This window comes from Topomyia yanbarensis, chromosome 3, assembly GCF_030247195.1.
Source record: "Topomyia yanbarensis strain Yona2022 chromosome 3, ASM3024719v1, whole genome shotgun sequence".
NCBI lineage: Eukaryota > Metazoa > Arthropoda > Insecta > Diptera > Culicidae > Topomyia > Topomyia yanbarensis.
The window spans coordinates 2,822,286-2,844,915 of record NC_080672.1 but is presented as its reverse complement, the minus strand read 5'-3'; the positions used below and the strand labels follow the sequence as shown (position 1 = coordinate 2,844,915).

At 38.6% G+C, this 22,630-nt stretch overlaps 1 protein-coding gene across 5 annotated transcripts in view; it reads right to left on the bottom strand.

The window, feature by feature from the left end:
• LOC131693121 (zinc finger MIZ domain-containing protein 2) overlaps positions 1–22,630 on the bottom strand; it is a 240,130-nt gene that overhangs the window by 4,954 nt on the left and 212,546 nt on the right. For all 5 annotated transcript variants that reach the window (XM_058980684.1, XM_058980685.1, XM_058980686.1 and 2 more), the window contains 8 exons: positions 19,293–19,402; positions 19,019–19,219; positions 4,032–4,959; positions 3,620–3,966; positions 3,345–3,557; positions 3,145–3,287; positions 2,703–3,080; positions 2,420–2,645 (listed from right to left, as the gene is read on the bottom strand). In XM_058980684.1, the coding sequence (XP_058836667.1) occupies positions 2,420–2,645; positions 2,703–3,080; positions 3,145–3,287; positions 3,345–3,557; positions 3,620–3,966; positions 4,032–4,959; positions 19,019–19,075 (2,292 nt within the window). In that variant the 5' untranslated portion in view covers positions 19,076–19,219; positions 19,293–19,402. The remainder of the gene's footprint in view (positions 1–2,419; positions 2,646–2,702; positions 3,081–3,144; positions 3,288–3,344; positions 3,558–3,619; positions 3,967–4,031; positions 4,960–19,018; positions 19,220–19,292; positions 19,403–22,630) is intronic.

The window sequence follows — 22,630 nt, the reverse complement described above, 5'->3', positions numbered from 1 at the left end:
AAAAATGAAACTCAAAACAATTACTCATATTTAGAAGAAGGCAAAACCAGTTGTAAAATGTATTCACTCGAGGAATAATCAATATCAGGTTATGGAAAAAAATACATTATTGCTTAGTGCAACTTTAACCTTATGGGTCATTCGCTGGTAAACCACACATTCGTCTGTTTTGCCAAATGGTCTTCAGTGGGATCATTTGGAGAAATTTTGTCAAATATCCGTCGTTACGTTAAATGTCCGTTACGCCAAATTACCGTTATGTCAAATGACGAGCGGGATAATCACTTCTAGAAGTTTTAACCTTAAGGTCATTCGCTTCTTCTGGTTAGAAAAAAAAACAAGTTTGTACCTGCGCACGAAATTTCGTGCACGCGTTCAACCTCAAACATGCTTCGTCTCGATGTTCAAGTTCACCTGGAACATCGAACCGCAGCGAACGAGGTGCAAACTCTAGTTCAAACATCCGTGTACGTACACCGGGTGCGTACACGAGAACGATTTGCACAAGGCAAAAAGAATCAACGCTAGTGATGATGAGACTGAGAAAGAGAAAACTGGTGCCACGAACCTGTGTGTACGCACACCGTGTACGTACATGAGGTTCGGTTGTGCAAACGAACATGTGCATGTGTTTAGGTACGAAATAGCGTGTTGAATTGTGGGTTTAATATGAGCACAGAACCAGAGCGAACATTGTGTACGATGTTTAAATGGGAAGACTGCACATAACTTTCAGTGAGACCATTTGGAATTTTTTTTCAACTGTTCGTTACGCCAAATGTCCTAACCTAACCTATCAAATGTCTGTATGCAGAAGTTAAAATTAATCACACTCAGGTTTTTACGTGTTTTTCTGCGCAGTTTTTTTACGAGGTTACTAGGTAAAAAACCTGCATTAATTGGAAAATCCGCGTAAAATACCTTCAGCAAAAGACTTTTTATATATTTTTGGAAACTGCTTTTTTCCACGGATTTCGCAAAAATATTCCTTGTGAATGCAAAAAACTTTTGCAAAAGAAGATTTTCGGAACGATGGTAGAGACAGGTCTTGAAGACGCACCTCAACAAGTTGGGTATTTTCGGACAGGTCTCGACAAGTAGATGCCAGAAATTGATTTTTGACGTCATTTTGAAATCCAAGATGGCGACTTCCGGTTTAGCGAATTTCGTTATAAACCATGCAATATGGGCATTTTCGGAATGGTCTTGGCGAGTAGATACCAGAAATTTATTTTTGACGCCATTTTAAAATCCAAGATGGCGACTTTCGGCTAAAAGAATTTCTCTACAACTCAATCAGCATGAGTATGTTTGGAATAGTCTTGACGAGTAGCAGACAAAGGTCGATGTTTGACGTCATTTTGAAATGCTAGATGGCAACTTCCGGTTTACCGAAATTTCCGCATGAAAAATCTGGGCGATCATCCAAAACTTGCTCGAATATAAGGTCTAAAATCATCATCATAAATCAGTGAAATGCAAAATATTTTATCTGTTCGTCCAAAAAGAGCGCGGTGAGATTGGAAGTGAGAGAAGAAAGAGAAGGATGGGGTGTGAGTTGGGGGTTTGAATTGATTCAAATTAAACACATTGCTAAAATTGAAGTAAATTCAACTGATTAATTTAAACTATTTGTACTACAACTTCAACTTCCAAAAATACCCATATTCATTGGGTTCTAGAGAATTTCGCTAAACCGGAAGTCGCCATCTTGTTTTTCAAAATGGTGTCAAACATAAATTTCTGGCACCTACTCGTCAAGACCATTCCGACAATACTCATATTGTTGAGGTGCGGGCCATAAGGAGTCTTCCAGACCCGTCTTCCATCTCTCCAAAAATCTTCTATATCTTTTGCAGTATTTTTTGCAAAAGCCGTGTTAATTGTGAAATCCGTGCAAAAAAACTACCAAAATTCTTCTAAGTTCTTTTCATTTAAAAGGACTTAGAATATTTTTGCGAAATCCGCCCAAAAAAGCAGCTTCCAAAAATATTCCAAGTCTTTTGCTGAGGGTTTTTACGCGGATTTTCGAATTACGCGGTTCGTATCTCCCGCGTAAAAAATCTGGGAATATGCCACATGTACGTTATGCCAAATAATCTTCCAGATGTCCGTTATGTCAAATGATCAGCGGGATGATCACTTCTGAAAATAATGCTAAATGTCTGTTATGCCACATGGCCTTCTGTGAGATCATCTGGCTAAATTTTGTGAAATGTCCGTTATGCCAAATGACCGTTTTCCAGAAGTTCAAAATAATTATGCCAAATGTCCGTTATGCCAAATAACCTGTCAAATATGTTATGCCAAATGACCAGTAGGATGATCACTTCTCAAAATTATGCTAAATGTCCGTTATGCTGAACGTCCGTTATGCCAAATGACCTGATGCCAAATGGCCCACTCCCGATCCACCTACCTGATCAATCAACGATTTCTCCATCGCATTAAGTGGATCAAGCGAATTGACGGAATCGCTTAAATGCGCCAGTGGATTGTTACTGAAATCCCCGGCAATACCGGAACCATTGCCGCTCACTACACCCTGCGAACTACTGTTTGGTTCCTGCTTAATAGAATTTCCGAACTGCTCCTGCTTGATTGGGTTGCCAAATGAATCGAACTGTGTCCGTTGATTATAGTTACTGAAAAAATACAAACTATTAACCTAATTCTAACGAACAAGTGAATTAACAACTCACTTTGATCCCATCATGCTTCCACTCGCAATCGAGCTCATATCCGGACTCATATAGGGACTCATCGCGTTCATGTTATCCCACGTAGGCAGCGAAGTCGATCCGGGTGACATAACCTTACTGAACTGCTTACTGTCACCGTCCGGATCCGGTTTAATGCCCACCAGGACGGGTGTGGAACTACCTCGCCCGTTTCCATCGGCACCGGGAGTGTTACTACCCGGAGTATTATTAGCAGGTTTGATCGCTCGCCAGTTGGCCTGTGAATCGATGACGACCTCTTCCGTTTCCATCCCGTTCGGAGTATTGGAAGAGTTCAGTGTGTTCAGGATCGCCCACATGTACTGATCGATTTCGAGACCCTCGGTCAGAGCAGGTTTACTGAAAAATTAAGAAACGAGTTAAAAATCTTCCCGCGGAGTTTTCGATCGCCCAAGAAACTTACTTGCACACAGGACACCTCCAGTTGCCGCGTTCACAGTTGAGTGCTAGATATGCCTCTACGTCGAAGCACTGGATGTGCTTGCAGTCATGGCCACGCGCAGGGAGTGCTATTCGCTTCGAGGTGATGGTACATTTAAGGGAGACCTAAACAATTTCGATTAGTCCACTGGCCAGTACCCAAACAAGATCATTTAGACTTACTTTAGTAGAGGATGCGGGTTCAAGTGAATCCTTGTCAGAGCCTGGTCCGTTTCCGCCTAGCGGTTGATGGGGGTTCGTTGTATGACCAATGGCGAAGTTACGTTTGATCTTTGCCACCGCTTGTTCGGCCGACAGAAGATTACGCTTCAGCAGCGTGTGTAGTACGTGGTTGACCGATGGCCTGTGCACCAGTTGGAGTACGAAGAGATGGGACTGCAAAAAAGAACGATCAATTAGTGACATTGGTCCATTAGTTTGACGCCTATAACACTTACACAGCAACACGTGCTAACGGTAATTTGAATAGTATTTCGACCCGGTTGGCACACCTGTTTCAGGTAGAGCGGTCGATGGGTATTCTTGTTGTCTCCTCGATCGATCTCCAGTGGAGTAGAATTGGCGGAAACCTGTACACTGGCCGGCCAGTTGGTATTCATTTGTCGATCCTCGTGGTGGAAACATTTTAGCTGCAGTTCCAGATCGGGCCGGCACATAAGCGTATTGTATACGGTCGACTTCAGCTGGAATACATGATTACTAACGGCGAGGTTGTGTTCCAATCGGAACGGCGGCAAAAGGATACCGTCCCGGACGGGGAAGGTGAGCCGAAGCTCTTCGTCTTCTGGTAAAGTGAAAGTAAAGGTTAGTGCAAGAGGTTCGAAAAGAGGACAGCTTGACTTGACTTACTGTGTGGTAGGTTTGGCTTAAGGTCCGGATTAGGACTGATGTACGGTGTCATGGAAGAGGCGGGTGTGAGTGGAGGTGTTGGATTGCCGGGCACAGGACTATGCTGGTAGTTCATTCGAATGTCCGGCTGGTAGCCCTGCATGGTCTGGTAGCCCGAATTGTAATACTGTTGACTGTGACCGGTGTTGGTGCCATACGGAGGAGTGTTTTGTCGCTGTTGCATCATCGGAGGACCGCCCCGATAGTTCATAGGCATTGGAGCGTGCCTTCCGTAACCGGTGTTTGCTTGCATTGGCAGAGGAACTCCAGCCGGTTGGTGAGGGGGAAACTGAGATCCTGCTCCGGGTATCGCCTGTTGACTCATGCCGTACATTGACCGTTTCTGAGCCATCTGCATCTGCGGGTTCGGGTAGGGAGCCATCCGTCTCGGATGTGGTGGATATCCATTTGCCATTCCTTGCATCTTCGACATCGGTGACATCTGATTCATTTGACTAAGAGGATTCATACTGTTCATCTGATTCATTCCATTCATGCCGGCTCCGGGACCCATCTGGCCTCCCATGCCCATTCCCATGTTCATCATCTGCGCCATCGGATTCATCTGCTGGTGGTGCCTTCCGTAGCTACCCATTCCATTCATCGAGCTCATTTGGTTCATTTGCATTCCTCCCATACCGCCCATGTTCCCACCTGCTCCACCGCCTCCTACAACGCCGCCACTACCACCACCACCGCCCGTTCCCATCTGCCCCATTGGGCTCATGCCAGCGTTCATCTGGTTCATACCACCGCCTCCCGCTCCACCAACACCCATGCCTCCGCCTCCACCACCGCCCATTTGGTTCATTGCGCTCATCTGGTTCATTCCGTTCATGCCGTTCATCTGGTTCCATGATGACTGCGAGTGCATCGCCATGTTGTTCATCTGGAAAGGAAAGAATTCGCTAATCAGAATATTGGAAATTGTTTGGATTTATACTAAATATTCAGAATTGAGGACACACTTTTAGTCTAAGAAGAAATTGAATTTGATTGGTCGGGTACATGTGATCCATCGAGGGTCACTTTTCGGAGCAAAAACACCCTACTGATTAAATCCGGTTTGCCAATGGTGACCAAAAAGAGCAAGAAGTGAATACAGGAACAGCTTTCATCCAGTTTGATTCAAAAGTACTGCCAGTTTCTCCAGATACTGGAACGCACCTACAATTTGAGGCGATGCAGGAAAAAAAGCATCAAAGCAGGTTGTGATTTTCACACTCAAAGTCGAATTTGTTTGCGGATGCGTCCAGTTTCAATGTTCGAGGAGGAAAATTGTAATTTTTTTCGCTTTCAGCATAGAAAATTGGCAATTTTTAACACAGAAAGTTAATTTACAATAAAGTGATTATAAATACGTTCACACCATGAGTTAAACCGCGTTTGATCTGTTTCTTGGTGCTAGTTAATGAATATAAGATGTTCCAAGCCCGCGGTCTGTACCAAGCACGTGTTTTTTTTCCATTCGTTCATGGTGAATTATGTGTGCTTCCAGTTGAAGGGCCCAGAGGTGGTACTCAAACGACATGAAATAGTATTATATATTGCCGTACTATTGGACTGCAAGTAAGTGAAACTTTTAACAACGACTAATAGAGTGATAATTGTTTTACCAATTTGTTTGACGAACGTTAAAAAATGGAAATCAGGTCGTCTCGTAACGTTTCGGAAGCAGACCAGCTCGCTAATCGTTCCGTTAGAATTTTCGGTAGGGTGCAAAGTGAAGACCAAGTAAAACTTTGTTCCCAGAATCATTAGATCTAATATACAGTTTCACTCGCAAAAAATTGGAAAAAAATTAACAGCTGAGCGTTCAATATTAGTCAGCTACGTGTGGTCCGTTGAGTGTCACTCCTCGGGACAAAAAAAACCCTGATTAATCCGATTACGTTTCGGAGACAAAAAAACGAAAAAATAAAAACAAGAACAACTTTCTTCCAGTTTGCTTCGGAGTGCTGCACATTTCTCCAAATACTGGAACGCAGCTACAATTTGAGGCGATGCAAGAAAAAAAGCATCAAAGTAGGTTGTGATTTTCGCAGTCAAAGTCGAATTTGTTTGCGGATGCGTCCAGTGATTCGTTGAAGGAGGAAAATTGTTAATTTTTTCGTTTTCAACATGAACAACGGGTAATTTTTAACATAGAAAGTGAATTTACAATAAAGTGATTATGAATACGTTTACGCTATGAGTTAAACCGCGTTTTGTCTCTATTTTGCTATTTTTTAACTATAAGATGTTTTCGGGCAGCAGTCTGTACAAAGATATTATGTGTTTTCTTTTCCATTCGTTCGCAGTGAATTATGTCGGCAGTTTGAATTGCAGTTTGTAAAAAACTTTGAAAATAGCAAGTGATGTGTACATCCCAGATAAAGTGCTCAGGAAAATTGTACTAAAACGACAGGAAATTATACTATATAATGCTGTTCTACCCGACTGCAAGTAAGTGAAGTTTTTAATAATGAATAGATCATTGTGATATTTGTTTTATCAATTTGTTTGATGAGTATCAAAGAAATGCAAATCTGGTTGTCATAACTATTCGTGAGCAAACAGTTCACTAATCGTTCCGTTAGGATTTACGGTACAGTGCGAAATAAATGCCACTCAAATCTTTGTTCTATGAAACTTTTAATTCAATTAGTCTCTTATATTTTTATGTAGTATTTTAGATATATTATATTATATAATTTCAAAACATTTCAGTAATTTCACGAAAATTTCTCCAGGCTGAGAAAGTCTGCAAAATTATGCCAGCGTTAAAGTAGATGTACAAGGTTGGGTGAATCCGCACTTTTCCCGGATATGACCTCTCTGAAATGTTGGTACAAAAAAGTTGAAGTTGCGCTGGAGAACGCAGCTGAAGAATTCCACGAAGATCCGTCCGAAAGTCTTAAAATCGTGACCGACCATCTTAGATTCCGATGAAACTTAACAGGTTTCACCGGCATGGAAGACTAAATATTTTCCACAGTCAATAAGATTATTTTGACTCAAGAGAAATTTTTGCCGTGCAGTTTGAAATCCTTTTGTTCCAAAAATTGTTCCGAGTTGCATAGAACTTTAGCAAAATTTTCAGAAATTTGTTTGAATCTTTTAAGGCCCCCCACGAATTTGTCTAATTAGTTTGAATATTAAAAATTAAACTTTTTTTGCTTGTTGGTGTATGTACTATCAAGTGTTTGCACTATCGAGACACTATCCTGATATATACGGTATGAAGCGATACGAATAATTTATCAGTTTTTTTATAGACACCAACTTTGGAATTTAACATGACAAACACCACATTGAATAATTATTTATTGTTATGTGCATTCTGTTGCCTCCTTTTGTGAACATTTTTAATTGTATTTATTGTTGCCATCATGAGTAAAGTTTATGAAAAAGCTGCGCTCTGAACCAGCCGTTGCTTTAAATTTTGTTCAATACGACCGAGTTTTTATGAATGGAATACTTTCTGAAGATGAAAATGGGTCTTATGCGTAGGCAGGCCATATACCTTCAGTACACAGATAAAAATATTTTGTAATTTTAAGTTTATTTTCATGCACATATTTGGAGCATTAATATAAATGTAAAACTAAGTTCCACCACAAATACACACGACTTGTCGTGCTTTCTTCAACGAATTTTATTATAATTTTATACGTGGATTGAAAATTACAGCTTCTTCAAACGGAAAACGAATGTACTTCAATGCATTTTTACTCGAATATTGTTGTAAGATGAATGACATGTAATATTACACGAGTGAAAGTGAAAAATTGTATGCTGTTTGATGCTCCAATTGATTTGAACGTAATTTTCAATCAAATTTTGGATTCAATCGCTGTATGTTTACATTCGTATTGATTTACATGTCGTTTAAATTTCATTATTTTTTGGTGTGTATCATTAACTCCGCAATGCAGTATTGATGTTATTCAACACGTTAGTCCAAGCCGAACGATTCGTTTTGCAGCACAACTTGAAACACGTAGTTGAAAGTGACAACGCTGGAATTAAGATTCCCGTGTATATTGAAAATGACTGTATAGAGGTATGGCGACATGATCTATCACTGCGTATCCCTCCTGAGCTTATTTCAAAAGTCTAATTCGTTACACCTGATGCTTGGAGAAACTTCTTCCCGCGTATTCCTAACGGCGTTCTTATGGTGTGGATTTGGTTCGAAAGACCAATTTCGTCTTACCTGACTATAAACATAAAACTCACGGCACTACCAATAATCAAACTAGGGTATATACCCACGAGGGACAAACTCCTACGTGCAAGGACTGTAATCGGACAACTCACCATAGACAACCTTGCGCACATCTCTACCAACTACCAACTCATCTACGGCTAAGTCACCCGAAACAGAGTTTTCTATACTAATACCTGAACCACAAACGGTTGCCGAATTTGTGTCAGCTATTCAAGCCATAATGACAATCGCACAAGACACCACCCCTCCAACATCAACTGAAAGCAACGTCGACGATGAAGTTAATATCAATGACGACAGTTTTACACTGGTCACCTGTAAGTGCAATAAGCAGGGAGGAACATCTGATCACTGGTACCAAGACAGCTTTAACGACGCTGACCTTGATGTGAAAGACACGGAGAATCAAATGACTCCGCGAGCAGACAAACGTTTCCCAACCGCGAAAGAAGGTCCCTGCGCGCAATAGAAAATTGCGTGCACGAGAGCCAACGGATAATCATTAATATGTTTTTATATTTTTACATATTGAATACATGTCAAGGACCCACGGCTCCGTTAAGCTACCGCTATGAGCCGTGTTAAATAAACGAATAAAAAAATCTCTTAGGTTACTGGTTCACTTGGCGTATTATGGTAAGGCGTTGAACAAATTGTAGTCTTAATGAATTAAAATGTTTTGCGTCTTAGCGCTAAGCAATGTCAGATTGCTGGTTTTTCTAGGTTCATACCGAATATACAGAATATATGAATATGAACTGTTAACTACGAGTCACATGCGAGAAACCTATTGATCTAATAAAGAATGCTAAACTTTCCAACAGCTTTCCGGATTATATAGTTCATGTGCTCATTATTAAAACTCAGTTTTTTGTCCAATGTGAATCCAAGATATTTAAAAGTTGCAACTCCTTCAACCATCTATTTCAACAATGGCAGTATGTACTTTCATTCATCTCCTGCGCAGTTACAATCATATATTTGCCGTTAAAATGTTCATTTTGAGATTTTTCACTTCAACTCACTAAGCTTTGTCAGTTCAAGGTTTATTAGGCTGATGCACTCATCGAAACTACCGCCGATGATAAACAAAACTGTTTCGTCGACTCCGCATTCTCCAATATTTTTTTCATGTCGGTGATGTATAGGATGAACAAAAGTGGTCCTAGTATGCTACCCTGTGGACCACCGTGATTGATTTCGATGTCCGAGGACTGTAACTGCGAAACCACTCAAGAGCATTTACTCTTACTCCGTACCTCTCTGATACACAAATCAATTTACGGCGATTAATTGTTTCAAACGCCCATTTTAAGTCAACAAAAACTTTTCCATTCTCAGTGACCTGCTTCCATTTCAAGAATAACAGTTTTGAAGGTCCGTGACAATTACTTTAAGTTTTAGCATACCGATAGACACGAAAGCACAAAATCGATTTTAGAGTATCTCGTTTTCCTTCACTGGCCGCTCGGTAGGTGAGGGAATCGCTTCGTGGATCTCTTCAACGTTCTCGATGCTAAACTTATTGAGTTTAAACGTTTGCTGTTTTAGTGTTTAGGATTCTCCTCGTCAGTAACTAATGCCAACTAAATTCTAGTAAGATAAGTCTAAAAGCGACAGTTAGCCTTGCGTAAGCACTAAACAGGGCCGGTACCGAGTGGTGTCTCGGTAGTAAACGCAGAAGTTCATGTTTGCTGATGAGAAAAATTCAACCGAAATTGTCTTTTGGAATGAGACCCAAACGCCTGGTACTATGCAAGAATCCCCAAACGGATTTTTTTTTGCGCAGGACCATTGAGTCAGAATACACCTCATTCGAACCCATTAAAAATAACCTTTAGATTTTTTCATCTCCATGTTTGATAAGAGTTTTTAAACACTTGCAGAACTTCTTGGAGTCGCTATTTTTGCTGAACTGGTATGTGTTCCGAAACATTTTGTTTCAATCTTGCGGCATCAGCTATTGTATTCAGTTCTCGAGAATAATTACGGTCATCTTACCGGATATTTAAATGGTGGTGATCAACGATATTTATTATCTTTTTCGAAATAATTTTATGTAACCAATCATCAAACGCTTTCAGGAAATCTCGAAGGTAGATGCTCGGGAAACTAAGATGCTCAATTTCTACTGCCAAAATCGCTGATGGTTTTGTTGGAAATCGATTCGTATTCTGGACAATCAACTATGCATATCAAAACCCTTCCAGTATCTTCCCTAGCTACCACATGGCATATTGAATCATAGATGCAATCAAGCAAGACAAAGCTGAGCGCTTACGCCCTATTGAATTAGAAACCATTGATACAGTTCGCTACACACATCGTAGTCTTTCTTTAGAGCTCAAGGTCTACATACTATTCAACTTTTTCGCACAGATGGCGTTTGAAACATTTTTTTTAGTGTTTTGATGGCTTTCACAAAATTGTTTATTTATTGGCACTTAGCCGAAGGTTTCATAATTTTACGTCCTACTGATATCAAGCCTACTGTTATCAGGTTAAGCTAAGAAAATGGCGGATGCTAGTCAGATTTTTGTTAATGTAAGTATCCGTTTCTAGGTTATAGTTTCAACGTTATGAATTAAAACTGATCGCTTGCGTTTCTATATTAGCGAGTTTGATCATGTGGGTGTTTTGATGTCGCGAATGTGTATAATTCGAGTGTTTAATTTCGTTTATATTATCGAGAAGCCGTTTGTATATTTGCGTGGGCTTTTTAATGTTCTCACGTGTCGTCATTCTGATGTTTAATTTTGTAAAAGTGTGAGTTCCCGGACGAGGACGATTATAACCGCGCGAGAACGGGCGTTTGTATGTTGACACATGCGACCGCGCTTATAAATTCGTAAGTGCTACGACGTTGACATAATCAACGGGACGTTTATATGATGGCGAGATCGTGGGCGTAGGAATACCTGAGTGATCGAGTTTGTATTATTGCGAAAGCTTGGAGCGTTTGTATATCATTGTAGGCGTTCTTTTTATCGTGTGGGCGTTTTTTGCTACAAGATTCTAGGGACCACCAAAGTCTAAGAGTCCGCCATTATAAATCTATAAGCATAAAAATTGTAGACTGAAGTTCACCGTCAAACCCACAGAAGAAATGATTGCAGATAATAATCTAAAAATATGACGAAATAACCGTTTTTATGTGGTAAAATTCAAAAATGAGAGTTTCACAGAAAAAACCGTTTGCAAAAACATTTAAAAATCTCACGTATGAATCACCATTACTCGATCAGAGACGCCAATGTAAAGCAACTAAGAGATTTCACCGAAATGTTGCGTGGTTTTAAATACAAACCAGAAATTTCTCTTCTGCACAATTCAATAGTTTTGGGATGCTTACCAAGTGCTATATTGATAATAGTTTTGAATATTCAAATTGGCGAATACTAATTCTATCTAGGTAGAAAATTCTCGTTGTTGATCTCGTAACATTCCAACATGCTACGACCATTGTTGCAGGGTGCCAGATTTCACTCTATTTTATATGAGTGACCGGAAATAAAAGTTGCAAGAGCAGAACACGCTTCGTAAAACCCGCTTCAAAAATATTAGAAGATAAAAATCGGACATAAATTCAAAGAATAATAGTCGGACTGAGATTTTCCTTAGTAAGAGTCGAATAGAAAAACCCTGGAGAATTAAAACCGGGAAAAATATATCCGATTCTTATAAAGTAGTTGTTTAGCCGGCTTTTAATCTTGATATCTTGATCTTGATATACGAATGCTCTATCGTTATTAATTATTTTTAACCAGTTTTCATACTGAAAGTTCATCCTAGCCGAGTTTTACGAGTGAGATCTTTTTAAACGATTCTTATACTGAAGGACCTCTGTTCGATTTTTACGGTTGAAGCTAATTTCCGATTTTTATATTCTAATATATCTGAAACAGGTTTTGCGAAGCGTGCTCTGTCTTTGTGACTTTTATTTTCGGTCACTCATATAATCCACCATTTACTGCTACAGAAGTGATTTGGAGAGTACGTACTCGTTACAAATCACTTGCAAGATCAGATATTTTTGACAAAAATTCGATATTTTGTTCTTTACTTCAGTAATTCCTAGCTCGGACTTGATCGTTGAAATGTTCCTGTGTATTGAGTAAACGAAAGTCGATTTTGATGATGATGGAACTCGACGGTACTGGATTTGGAGAGTAATTACGTTTAAGGCTTCCGGACACGAGTTTTTGTGACAATACAGTTTGATGCCTCCTGCGCCTTTTAAACATGAGTCTAGAATTTTTTTTTGTTTGTCGTTGTTTCGAAATTGTTACCACTAAGAGAATTTTCCAAAGCACCATTCAGTTTTCATTGACTAATTGGTAGGTTTTCTCAAGTCACTAAACCTATTCAAATTACATATTACATTTCTCAGTCTCATCTAAAGTAAATTCTTGGCTACGGTCCTGACTTTGACCGTTATGAATTGAAATAATCTTAAAATTATAATCTTATGAGAATTTATTTCGGGACTAAAAAAATTGATTAATACTGAGAACCAGTTTCGTTATCAGAAGGATCCTCGTTCAGTGAGTTCGTGCATACACGAAAAAAAAAATGGTTCTCAAAATCGTAAATAAAGTACCGTGAATTATGGAACAATCACGTTTTTACGTTACGAATACAGGACCATGAACAATTTTTTTATAAGTATGTTTAATTTCCCTTCAGTAACCCTCGCATCAGGGCCGTCCTACGACCGTTCGGGGCCCCTGGGCACTATTGAATTAAGCCCCCCCCCATCACTGAACAGGTGTAAATAGATGTATATTAGCATGGTTTTTGAAGCCAGACATTCAAATTTGAGCCAAGTGTGCCAACAAACCATCAAAATAATACATAGTTATAGATTCTACCGCCAGGTGGCATTATACTCGCATAATGGTCTGAGATGTCTGAAAATTTATTAGCAAATCATGCACAGAATTTCCAAAAGAAAATCCCGGACACCCTAAGCTAAAGTTAATAGCGTTTAACCCATTTATGCCTATGTTGTTTGTGGACAATAACGTTTTTAAACAGCTATAACTTTTGATTGAGGCAAGATTTTCTCACAAAAACAAGCAAGGCTCATGAATGTGACTATTGCCTTTCATTTGAGTATTAACAGTTGCAAGGATCAGCTCTAGAACTGAAGTTATTGCAATTAGCCTGATTGGATTCCGATGAAGCAGTGCTGCCAGAGACAGTTTACGGTAACGACTGAAAATGAATTTTTCATATGTCTTCGTTATGTTGCAATCAGTATTAAAAACTGATAAAACCTATCAATTTAGACTGTCTTTGGCTACGTTTTCCATGAAATTGGATTATTGTAAATATTTTAAGAGAATTGTAGGGGAGAGTGGGTACGCTTGATCCCACTTTAGTTTCTCATAACTTTTCAATGAAATTAAAATTTTAATTGTAAAATTCGCCATCTTGTAGTCAATTCAAATTGTAAGAGGCATGAATAATGTGTAAATCCGAGTACTATGTCCTGTCAGTAATATGAACAGTTTTAAAAATCATGCAAAACGAGATTTTTGTAAAAACGTGTGGTAACTTGATCCCCCGCCTACTAGGGGTAAAGAAACAAAGCACACTATGACCTATAGACACTAGAGTGGGACATGGTTATATGAAAAAAATAAAATTTGGCTCCGAGTAACTTTCTGCGTTCTATTTAACTCCCAGAACAACTCTGCAAATTTTTAGCTCGATCGGTGAAACAATATTTTTGCGCCCACGGTTTAAAGTTTACATGGGATTTCGTATGGGAAAATTGTCTTTTGCAAATTATTTCTTCCAAGAGTCGCCCGTTACCTCCTAAAAATAAATAGATATCTGATTTTTATTGGAAATTTGCCAAGAAAACAAAGTCTAGAAGACTGCAAAACGATCTGATGCTTGTGAAAAAAGTTATTAAGCAAAAACTGATTGATGCCCTGAAGAGTCATGAAAATTTCACTTTTCATGACATCACTGCTTCTGACGGTCTAATTATATACAATTTTTTAACTTTCTCTTATTATGTACAAAAGAAGCCTCAATTTATCACTCAAAACATTGTGAAGTGGCCAAATAGTGTACATAAAAGATTTAGACACATTAAGAGAAGATTAAAACAAAATTGCGTATAGTTGGACAACCAACAGCAGTGGTGCTAGAAAAAATGAATATTTTATCAATCGTCAGAGCATCAATCGGTTTCTGCTTAATAATTTTTTTCTCAAGCGTCAGATCGTTTTGTGGTTTTCGAGACTTTGTTTCTTTGTTAATTTTCCTATAAAAGTCACATAACGATTTATTTTTAGGAGGCAATGGGCGACACCCGGAGGAATTATTTTGTAAAAGTCAATTTTCCCATACAAAATTCCATGTAAACTTTGAACAGTGGGCGCAAAAATATAGTTTCACCGATCGAGCTAAGAACTTTCACAGTTGTTCTAGGACCCAAATGGTACCTAAAAAGTTGCTCGGAGCTGGAATCTAATTTTTGTCCCACCCTAATAGACACGAAAGTTCAGCTAACCACCTATCCTGACAAATTAATTAATAAGACTAGCTTTTTAGATGTACGACAAACTTTAATCGCAGTAGAAAGTCAAGACAATTATTTGCGGTAAATCAGTGCTGCTTATCTGGCTTTTTCAACCTTCAATAACTTATACCATCATTTGTTCACAGAACGAACATTTTTGATCAATTAATAGTGCCGGGTACGTTATGAAAATGATGTTTTTCTATTTCTATACATTTTGAAAGTGTTTGAGAGAACTAATGATATGGATCAAGAATACCCAGTGTTACAGGGATCAAAGATACCAGTTGCATGAGGTGAAAAATATTTAGTTTTTTCGTATGTGCTGTGAAACTTTTTATTCAAAAAACGTGTTTTTCTAGGCAAAAGCTCTTAGAAAGTAATCGTACTTGAAAATATTTATAAATAATTAGTTCGACGATCTCATATAACCGTTCAAAAAATTAGTGGAAAGATCTTCGAGATAGATTTAAACACATATTTTCTAAATTATTATATACCTTTTCCAATCCAAATGTAATACATTAGATCTGTTTTTTAAAGATCATAAACGACCAAATGCTTCATTTTATTTCTATATTGTGATAACTTTATACGTATAGATTAGGAGATATGGCCAGGGAATCAAATATCCCCAAGGATCAAGTTTCCTCACTCTCCCCTATTGAGCATTGGAAGGTAAAAATTGAGCAGCTTCTAGCACTGCGAGGAAAACACCTAACTTTATGAAAAAGGCTTGCTTGTTGCTTGAGCTCATCGTTTTCAAGGAAAAATAGTTTTGAAACCCTACAGGAACTTGAAAAAGTTGGGCATGAAAGGGTTAAAATGATAAAGCGGAATATGGCAGAGAAGAATTGTGTTGCAATCAAAAAATTCTAAAACGAGACATATTGTAAAAGCCATTGGAAAGATAAAAGGACATTTGTAGGTTATAAATAAAGAAATATTGTGTAACGCTTCTCTTAATAGCAGTTGCATAATATAGCAGAAACCTGACAATTAACATGCGCTAATCTGACCTTCATAGTTGCATGAAGTTGTTTGAGAATGAAGAGTGCTTTAGTCAAGGGGAATGCGGAACTATGACGAGTTCGCACCCAGCATTTGAACGTTGGCTTGACCGCTAAAAAACCTTTGTATTTCGTGATGCGTATAGGTGGCGTTCGTAAACAAAGCGCGAAATCTCCTATTCATAGGGTAATAGTACGGTTTTCATATTTTCAATCTGAACATTTTAACATCGAGACTATAGCTGTCAAACGTCGTATATGGGCGAACGTTGATATTTTAGGAGATTAAGTAAAGTAAAGCACCACACATTCTAATTCTTACAATGCTGACAAAATAAAGAAGTATTTGTTGTTCATTTTTTTGTTATTTTTTCGTAGTCCTCTCTTCTAGATCTAAAGCTAAAGAGTGCCCAATCTATAAGAAACGATGTGTCTTGCTTCAAACTGAACTAACTAAAATTGGAAATGCATTTGCCAATAAATAATAGTCAAGTACACCATTTGGCCGTGCATGATAAATTGAATTTAACGTTTCGAATTCTTCTTATTAGCGTATGACAGCCATCTTGATCGCGATGTTATGTCCAAAATTGCAGACAATAAATTTGAATGTTAAGATAACTAGTTTTTAGTTTTGAAACTACGAGTGTTAAAATAGTACGTATTAACATTGTCCCGTTTAGAACTTCTTGATTGTGAGCAATACAACATTCCCGCTGTGATGAAAATGGTCAGAGTCGACATCCAACTTCCGAAAAAGCCACATATCCTTTTCCATTCAACTTCCCACTTCGCCGAGTCTTGTGACCTTTGAAATCAATCCATATAATGTTGATTTTAAGCGCGCATATCGTCTTGAGGTTCATTCATGTTCTATCCGCGCTGTAAGAATAGAAATAACGGTTCTTAGCAATATCCCGGTGTGTACGAATTTTTTGTCGAAGCAGGTTTTTTTTGTTAAATAATTAAACAAATTTAAACTTAAATGTTTGTGCAACTGTTGAATTGGTTCAATGTTATCCTGACCTGATGCATTTCCTGTCGCTAGTAGGATAATTCTGCTTGGTTGTGTGATGCTTTTTGATGGTTTGACCACATGGAATACGAATCAATGTGCGATTCCGGGCTGCTTTGCTACCGATTCATTGATATGATGCATTGAGATATTAATAAAGCAATGCCAGTATAGACTTTAAAATGTAAACCACAAATTCAAATTTCTGACATTTTAGCTACGCACTGAAGAGTTACAAATATTCAAGTGTACCTTTTTTCGAAGACAGACGTTAGTATGGATTTATATCCATCCTCAGTGCGGGGCCCCCAAAATCACGGGGCCCCTGGCTCTGGCCCAGTGTGCCCATGCGGAAAGACGGTACTGCCTCGCATGACGTTTTTTTAATGAAAATATTTGTTTTTATTTTGTGAATTTCAGACACGCTTTTCGCCATGTAGTTCACACCTTTTTTCGTGAACTATTTCACGAAAAGCTTGGAATTTTATTCAAGAATTTATTCAATCTTCGTGAACTAATTCAGCTTGCCATTCATGCTCCTGAAGTAGTTCACAAAATCATCAAATATTACTCATGTATTCGTCAACTGGTTCGTGATGCCTAATATGTTATTCACGATCCAATATCCGTGTTCGTGAAATAGTTCGCAAAATCATGAAATATTTTTCATTCATTCGGTTCATGATACCTAAATATAATAGTCACTACTTACGATTTGTAATCGTGAAATAGTTCACGAAATCATTAAACATTCGTGTATTTGTGAGCTGGTTCATGATTCCTAGTACAATAGTCACGTCTGACCATTCGTGCTCGTCAGAGTTTACAAATTCATGAACCATTATTCAAGGATTCGTGAATTAGCTCAAGTGTCCTAGTACATAATTTACGATCTATTTCATTTCATTTTGTTTCATGTAATATTTCATGAAACTTGGTAATGAAATTTTCACGTGAACTCTTTCACAAAATTTGAGGATATGACTTGTGGAATCATTTTTGTCCCATGCACTTTTTCATTAAATGTTTAGCTGTTAGCGATCAGTAAAAGGTACGAGCAGTAGGGATAGGAAAACTATTAGAACCCCGAACATCGTTATCCATATGAAAAGGTTCAGTGTGATGCTTTGACAGAAAACGAAAACTGCGTTGAGCACCACAAATCGTGTTCGTGGCAAAACTGCTGATATCACGAACATTAGTCACATTACTCCACGTGTCAAATTCGAAAGTGAGCTCTAAAATATAATATCGCGATAACGCTTTCAAAAAATTACGAAAATCGTGACTAAGATCCTGAAATCAGTAACATGAACATACAACTAGTCACAAAAATGTCAAAAATCGTGACTAAGATCTTAAAATCAAGAACATTAATAAACATAAATCTCTACTCGTGACTAAAGTATCAGTTTGTGACAACGTGAATGAAATTACGAAAATCATGAACATAAATCTCATTACTCGTGATAAAAATATCAAAAATCGCGACTGAGATCATTAACTTGAACTACTTATAATCAAAATATGACGAAAAGGTGAATAGAAATTACGAAGTTCGCGACTAAGATCCTTAAATCATGAATATAAATCCCGCCAGCCTGACAGTAAACTCACGAATAAAATAGCACGGTAACATGATGAGTAATCACAAAAATCGCGAATAAACTCCTGAAATCATGAACATCCTGTGACTGACGGCTGTGTATTCCCAAATTATGAACAAGAATCATAACAAAAATATCTCCAGAGAACAACAACAGTAACCCAACTAAATATTCGAATGTAACGCCATGTATATATTCGAGGCGAACTAGTTTCTTGGAAACACAAATAGTTTCATGAAAACCGAGGTTTATTATTCACAATTTCAGGAACGTCAGTCACGATTTTTGTAAATCTTTCAGTTTACGTTATCGTGATTTTTTGATCACAAATTTATGAACGGATTTTTTTCCGTGTACGGCCCTGACCACATCAGTCAAATATGGTGGGTAAATAGTACGACAGGATGCAAAAATTTCGAGAAATCTAAAATATTGCCCAGAATCGAATTCTTCAATTTGAAATTTTATGTAGAAAAACTCATCTATTCCCTATTTAACACAATTATCGGATTAAGCAACGATACTGTCTGATAATAAGTAACATCCCACCCATGCCCAATCATACCTGAGGGTTATATCCGACGTCCATCCCGCCTTGCTGTCCCCCGGCTGCAGCGACCATATCTCGAGTAAGTAAACGTTTTAAGGAGCTCTTCCACTTTTGCTGTATCTTCCGAAGCTGGCTAGATAGGGATCCTAACGTTTCACTCGTTGGTAGGCTGTCTCATTTAGCAAAAATTGATCTAGTTGGCTGTTTGGATGGATTCTGAAATGACGACGGAAACACCGTGTTAGCTCCTACAGGCGCCTGATGCGTTATGAATACACTGCATACTTACCTACAAACACTCGTTGTAAAGCAGAAAAAACTCCTGGAAGCGGAGATCCACGATCACCCAATAATGGGACCCCTGGGGAGCCCCCCTGGGCACTCATAGCTTTTCCATGCCTGTTCGGGATAGCGGAAGAGAGAGAGAGAGAGAGAGAGAGAGAAACAAGAAATCCTTTATTAGTCCCGGGATTGCTTATTTTCAGCCGTGAATTGAAAGGTGGGTGGGTGGATGCAGGAACGGGTGGGTGTTTGGCACACTTGGCAACAGTTTCAAGCTGAAATGACATATAGTACATGATTCCACAGTCTATTCCTGGAATTGGTGATGATTGGAAAGCGGGCTTATTGCGTCAGCCGTCGTCATCAGCATGTTGGTCGTGTTCAGGGGATGAAAATGGGTTTTCTTTGTTCCCACTCGAGGCGTCTGACGTCACTGATAAGCAGATTGAGTCCTTTGCCATTCGAAGATTTGGAGATGGTAGGGATTATATTTTTTTCTGAGAATTGATAAAGTGTGGAGACCGTGCGTGGGTGGAAATGGATCCTGTTTGTGTGTAGCTGTTTGCTCTTTCAACGACGGTTGTTGTCAGTGGGAGGACGATGCAAGGCGTCGAAACACATAAAGGTCATTCCACAGAAAAAGGGAAGGCTAGGAGATAACGATGGGCATTAAATGTTTGCAAAGTGGGAGGTTCATTGCTACGTGAAACCGCCAACGCTGCTAACATTTTTCGGCAAGAACTTTGATCATTCGCAAATATCAAAGCATTAAACATGCCTCCGATCTGAACTTCCACTTTAAAATAAAATCACTCGCCTGTTTATAAAATCTGTACATTATTCATGTGGTCTTGAAATAAATAATGAAATAATTCGGCGGAAACCAACTGCTTAACTCGTGTATGTAGTCGCGCACATACGAATCGATACAGACTACAACAATCCGATCCCCATCCAACCAACAATGGTGCAATGTGAAATTGAACGAAATGATTACCACTGACTGTGGAGGCTCGCTCGAAAACCGAAGTGGCTTGACTGCCAACCAGAACTGCCGGCTACCGACTGGGGAGCGCGAGCGGTGCGGCGGTCATCGGGTGGGAAGCACGTAAAATAATCAAATTCGATAATAATTATTAAGTCACTGGCCCAACTCGCCCCATTCATTCGATCCATATGCTCGGTCTTCTGCGTGCCAATCTGTGTGTGTGTGTGTGTATGTGTCTGTTTGTGTGAACGAACGCAACAATGCAGGGCAGTTTTAATCTGAATTAATTTCATGAACAGGCCGGACTTTTTTGTGTGTTGGGCCTTCTGTCTGTGGTATATGCATTTCACGGGACCATTGGTTGAAGTTGATTTAATTTTTCATATCAATAACCACTTTGCAGTCGGGCTGATGTAATGTTTTTTTTTCGTTTGGTTCCTAGTGGGCTTCCGAAAATTCCAACTAATGGGGGGTTATTTTTGACACATGAAACTGTATCAAAGTTTGCCATGGCTTTACATTTAATGTTCTGATATTTTTACATATGACCTCATTTTGACGCGTTGCCGTTAAAAACTTGGGAATTATTCACGCCGTGATTATTCTATTGTAAGGTCGAAATAGTAAAAGTTTTAATGTTGTTTTGGAATTTATTCTACAATATTTAGAGTTTATCATTATTCGAAGGTGTGTGTCAGCCTTTCATAAAATTTATCTCTAAACAACGATATCTCATTTCAAGTTGATCTATCGGTTTATTTTGAACTTTTCGACAGTCATCCAAATACACTAAGGTTTTTTTTTACACGGTTTTTTTTGCACGGTTTTTTTTACACGGCTTTTTTTACACGGTTTTCGCAATTAGCACGGTTTTTTTTGCACGGTTTTCGCAATTAACACGGTTTTTCGCAAAAATATTCTAAGTCCTTTTAAAGGCAAAAGACTTAGACGATTTCTCAACAATTTTTTTTGCACGGGTTTCGCAAAAATGTTGGAGGCAAAAAACTTAGACGATTTTTGATCAATTTTTTTTTTGCGCGGATTTCGCAATTAACACGGTTTTAGCAAAAATCCTTATGAAGGCAAAAGACTTAGACGGTTTTTGACCAAGTTTTTTTGCACGGATTTTGAAATTTACACGGTTTCTGCTTTTCCATTTTGAATGCAAAGAATTTCGAAGATTTTTGGAAAAGTGGAAGTGATTGCTTTTGGAACAGCATTAACGAGTAGGTGCCAAATGTTCATGTCTGAGGCCATTTAGAAAACCAAGATGGCGACTTCCGGTTCAGTGGAATTCTCTGAAACCCCATCAATATGGCTATTTTTGGAACGGGACGTCAGATATCGATGTTTAAGGCCATTTTGAAAACCAAGATGGCGACTTCCGGTTCAGTGGAATTCTCTGAAACCCCATCAATATGGCTATTTTTGGAACGGGATTGATGAGTGGACGTCAGATATCGATGTTTAAGGCCATTTTGAAAACCAAGATGGCGACTTCCGGTTCAGTGGAATTCTCTGAAACCCATAAATATGGGTATTTTTGGAACGGGATTGATGAGTGGACGTCAGATATCGATGTTTAAGGCCATTTTGAAAACCAAGATGGCGATTTCCGGTCCAGTGGAAGTCTCTGAAACCCCATCAATATGGATATTTTTGGAACGGGATTGATGAGTGGACGTCAGATATCGATGTTTATGGCCATTTTAAAAACCAAGAAGGCGACTTCCGGTTCAGTGGAATGAGTGTACATCTCATTCATCTTAAGGGGGCGTCTGGTGTAGTGGGCAAAAAAATCGACTTCTTTTTTATCCGCTTAATTGTTAGTATTGAGCCTCTAGAATAGTCTCCCGCAATCCACGCTGAACTTTTGTTTAAAAACAGCCATGCATTCCTCGCGCGTATTTGCTGTGACACACGCAGATTTCAATCTATCGGCAACAATTTTCTTAAGACTGACAGCGATAAAATTACAGTGTGAACAATACACTTTAAACTACTTCCACCCAAATTTTTAAGAGAAAATACCAAATGGATTGTTTTCCACGTCATTTTTTCCGTGATGCAATTTGATATGGAGTATCCTTTAATAGCATTTTTTCGAAACCGCGTTTTTCAAATTGGTGAACACGATAACTCAAAAACTAATCAAAGAATTGACTTGATTTTTTTATGAAAATGCACAATATGTGTAGCCTGTCGGTGAACCACAGAGAACAGAATGAAAAAAATTGTTCTCTCTATTATTTTGAAGAAAAGTGCACGAATTTTACAGAAAAATATGAGATTTTTCGGTTTACATGAAGCCATTTTCCTAAACTCGAACTTTTTTTTTTGGGTTCATCGAGTAACTA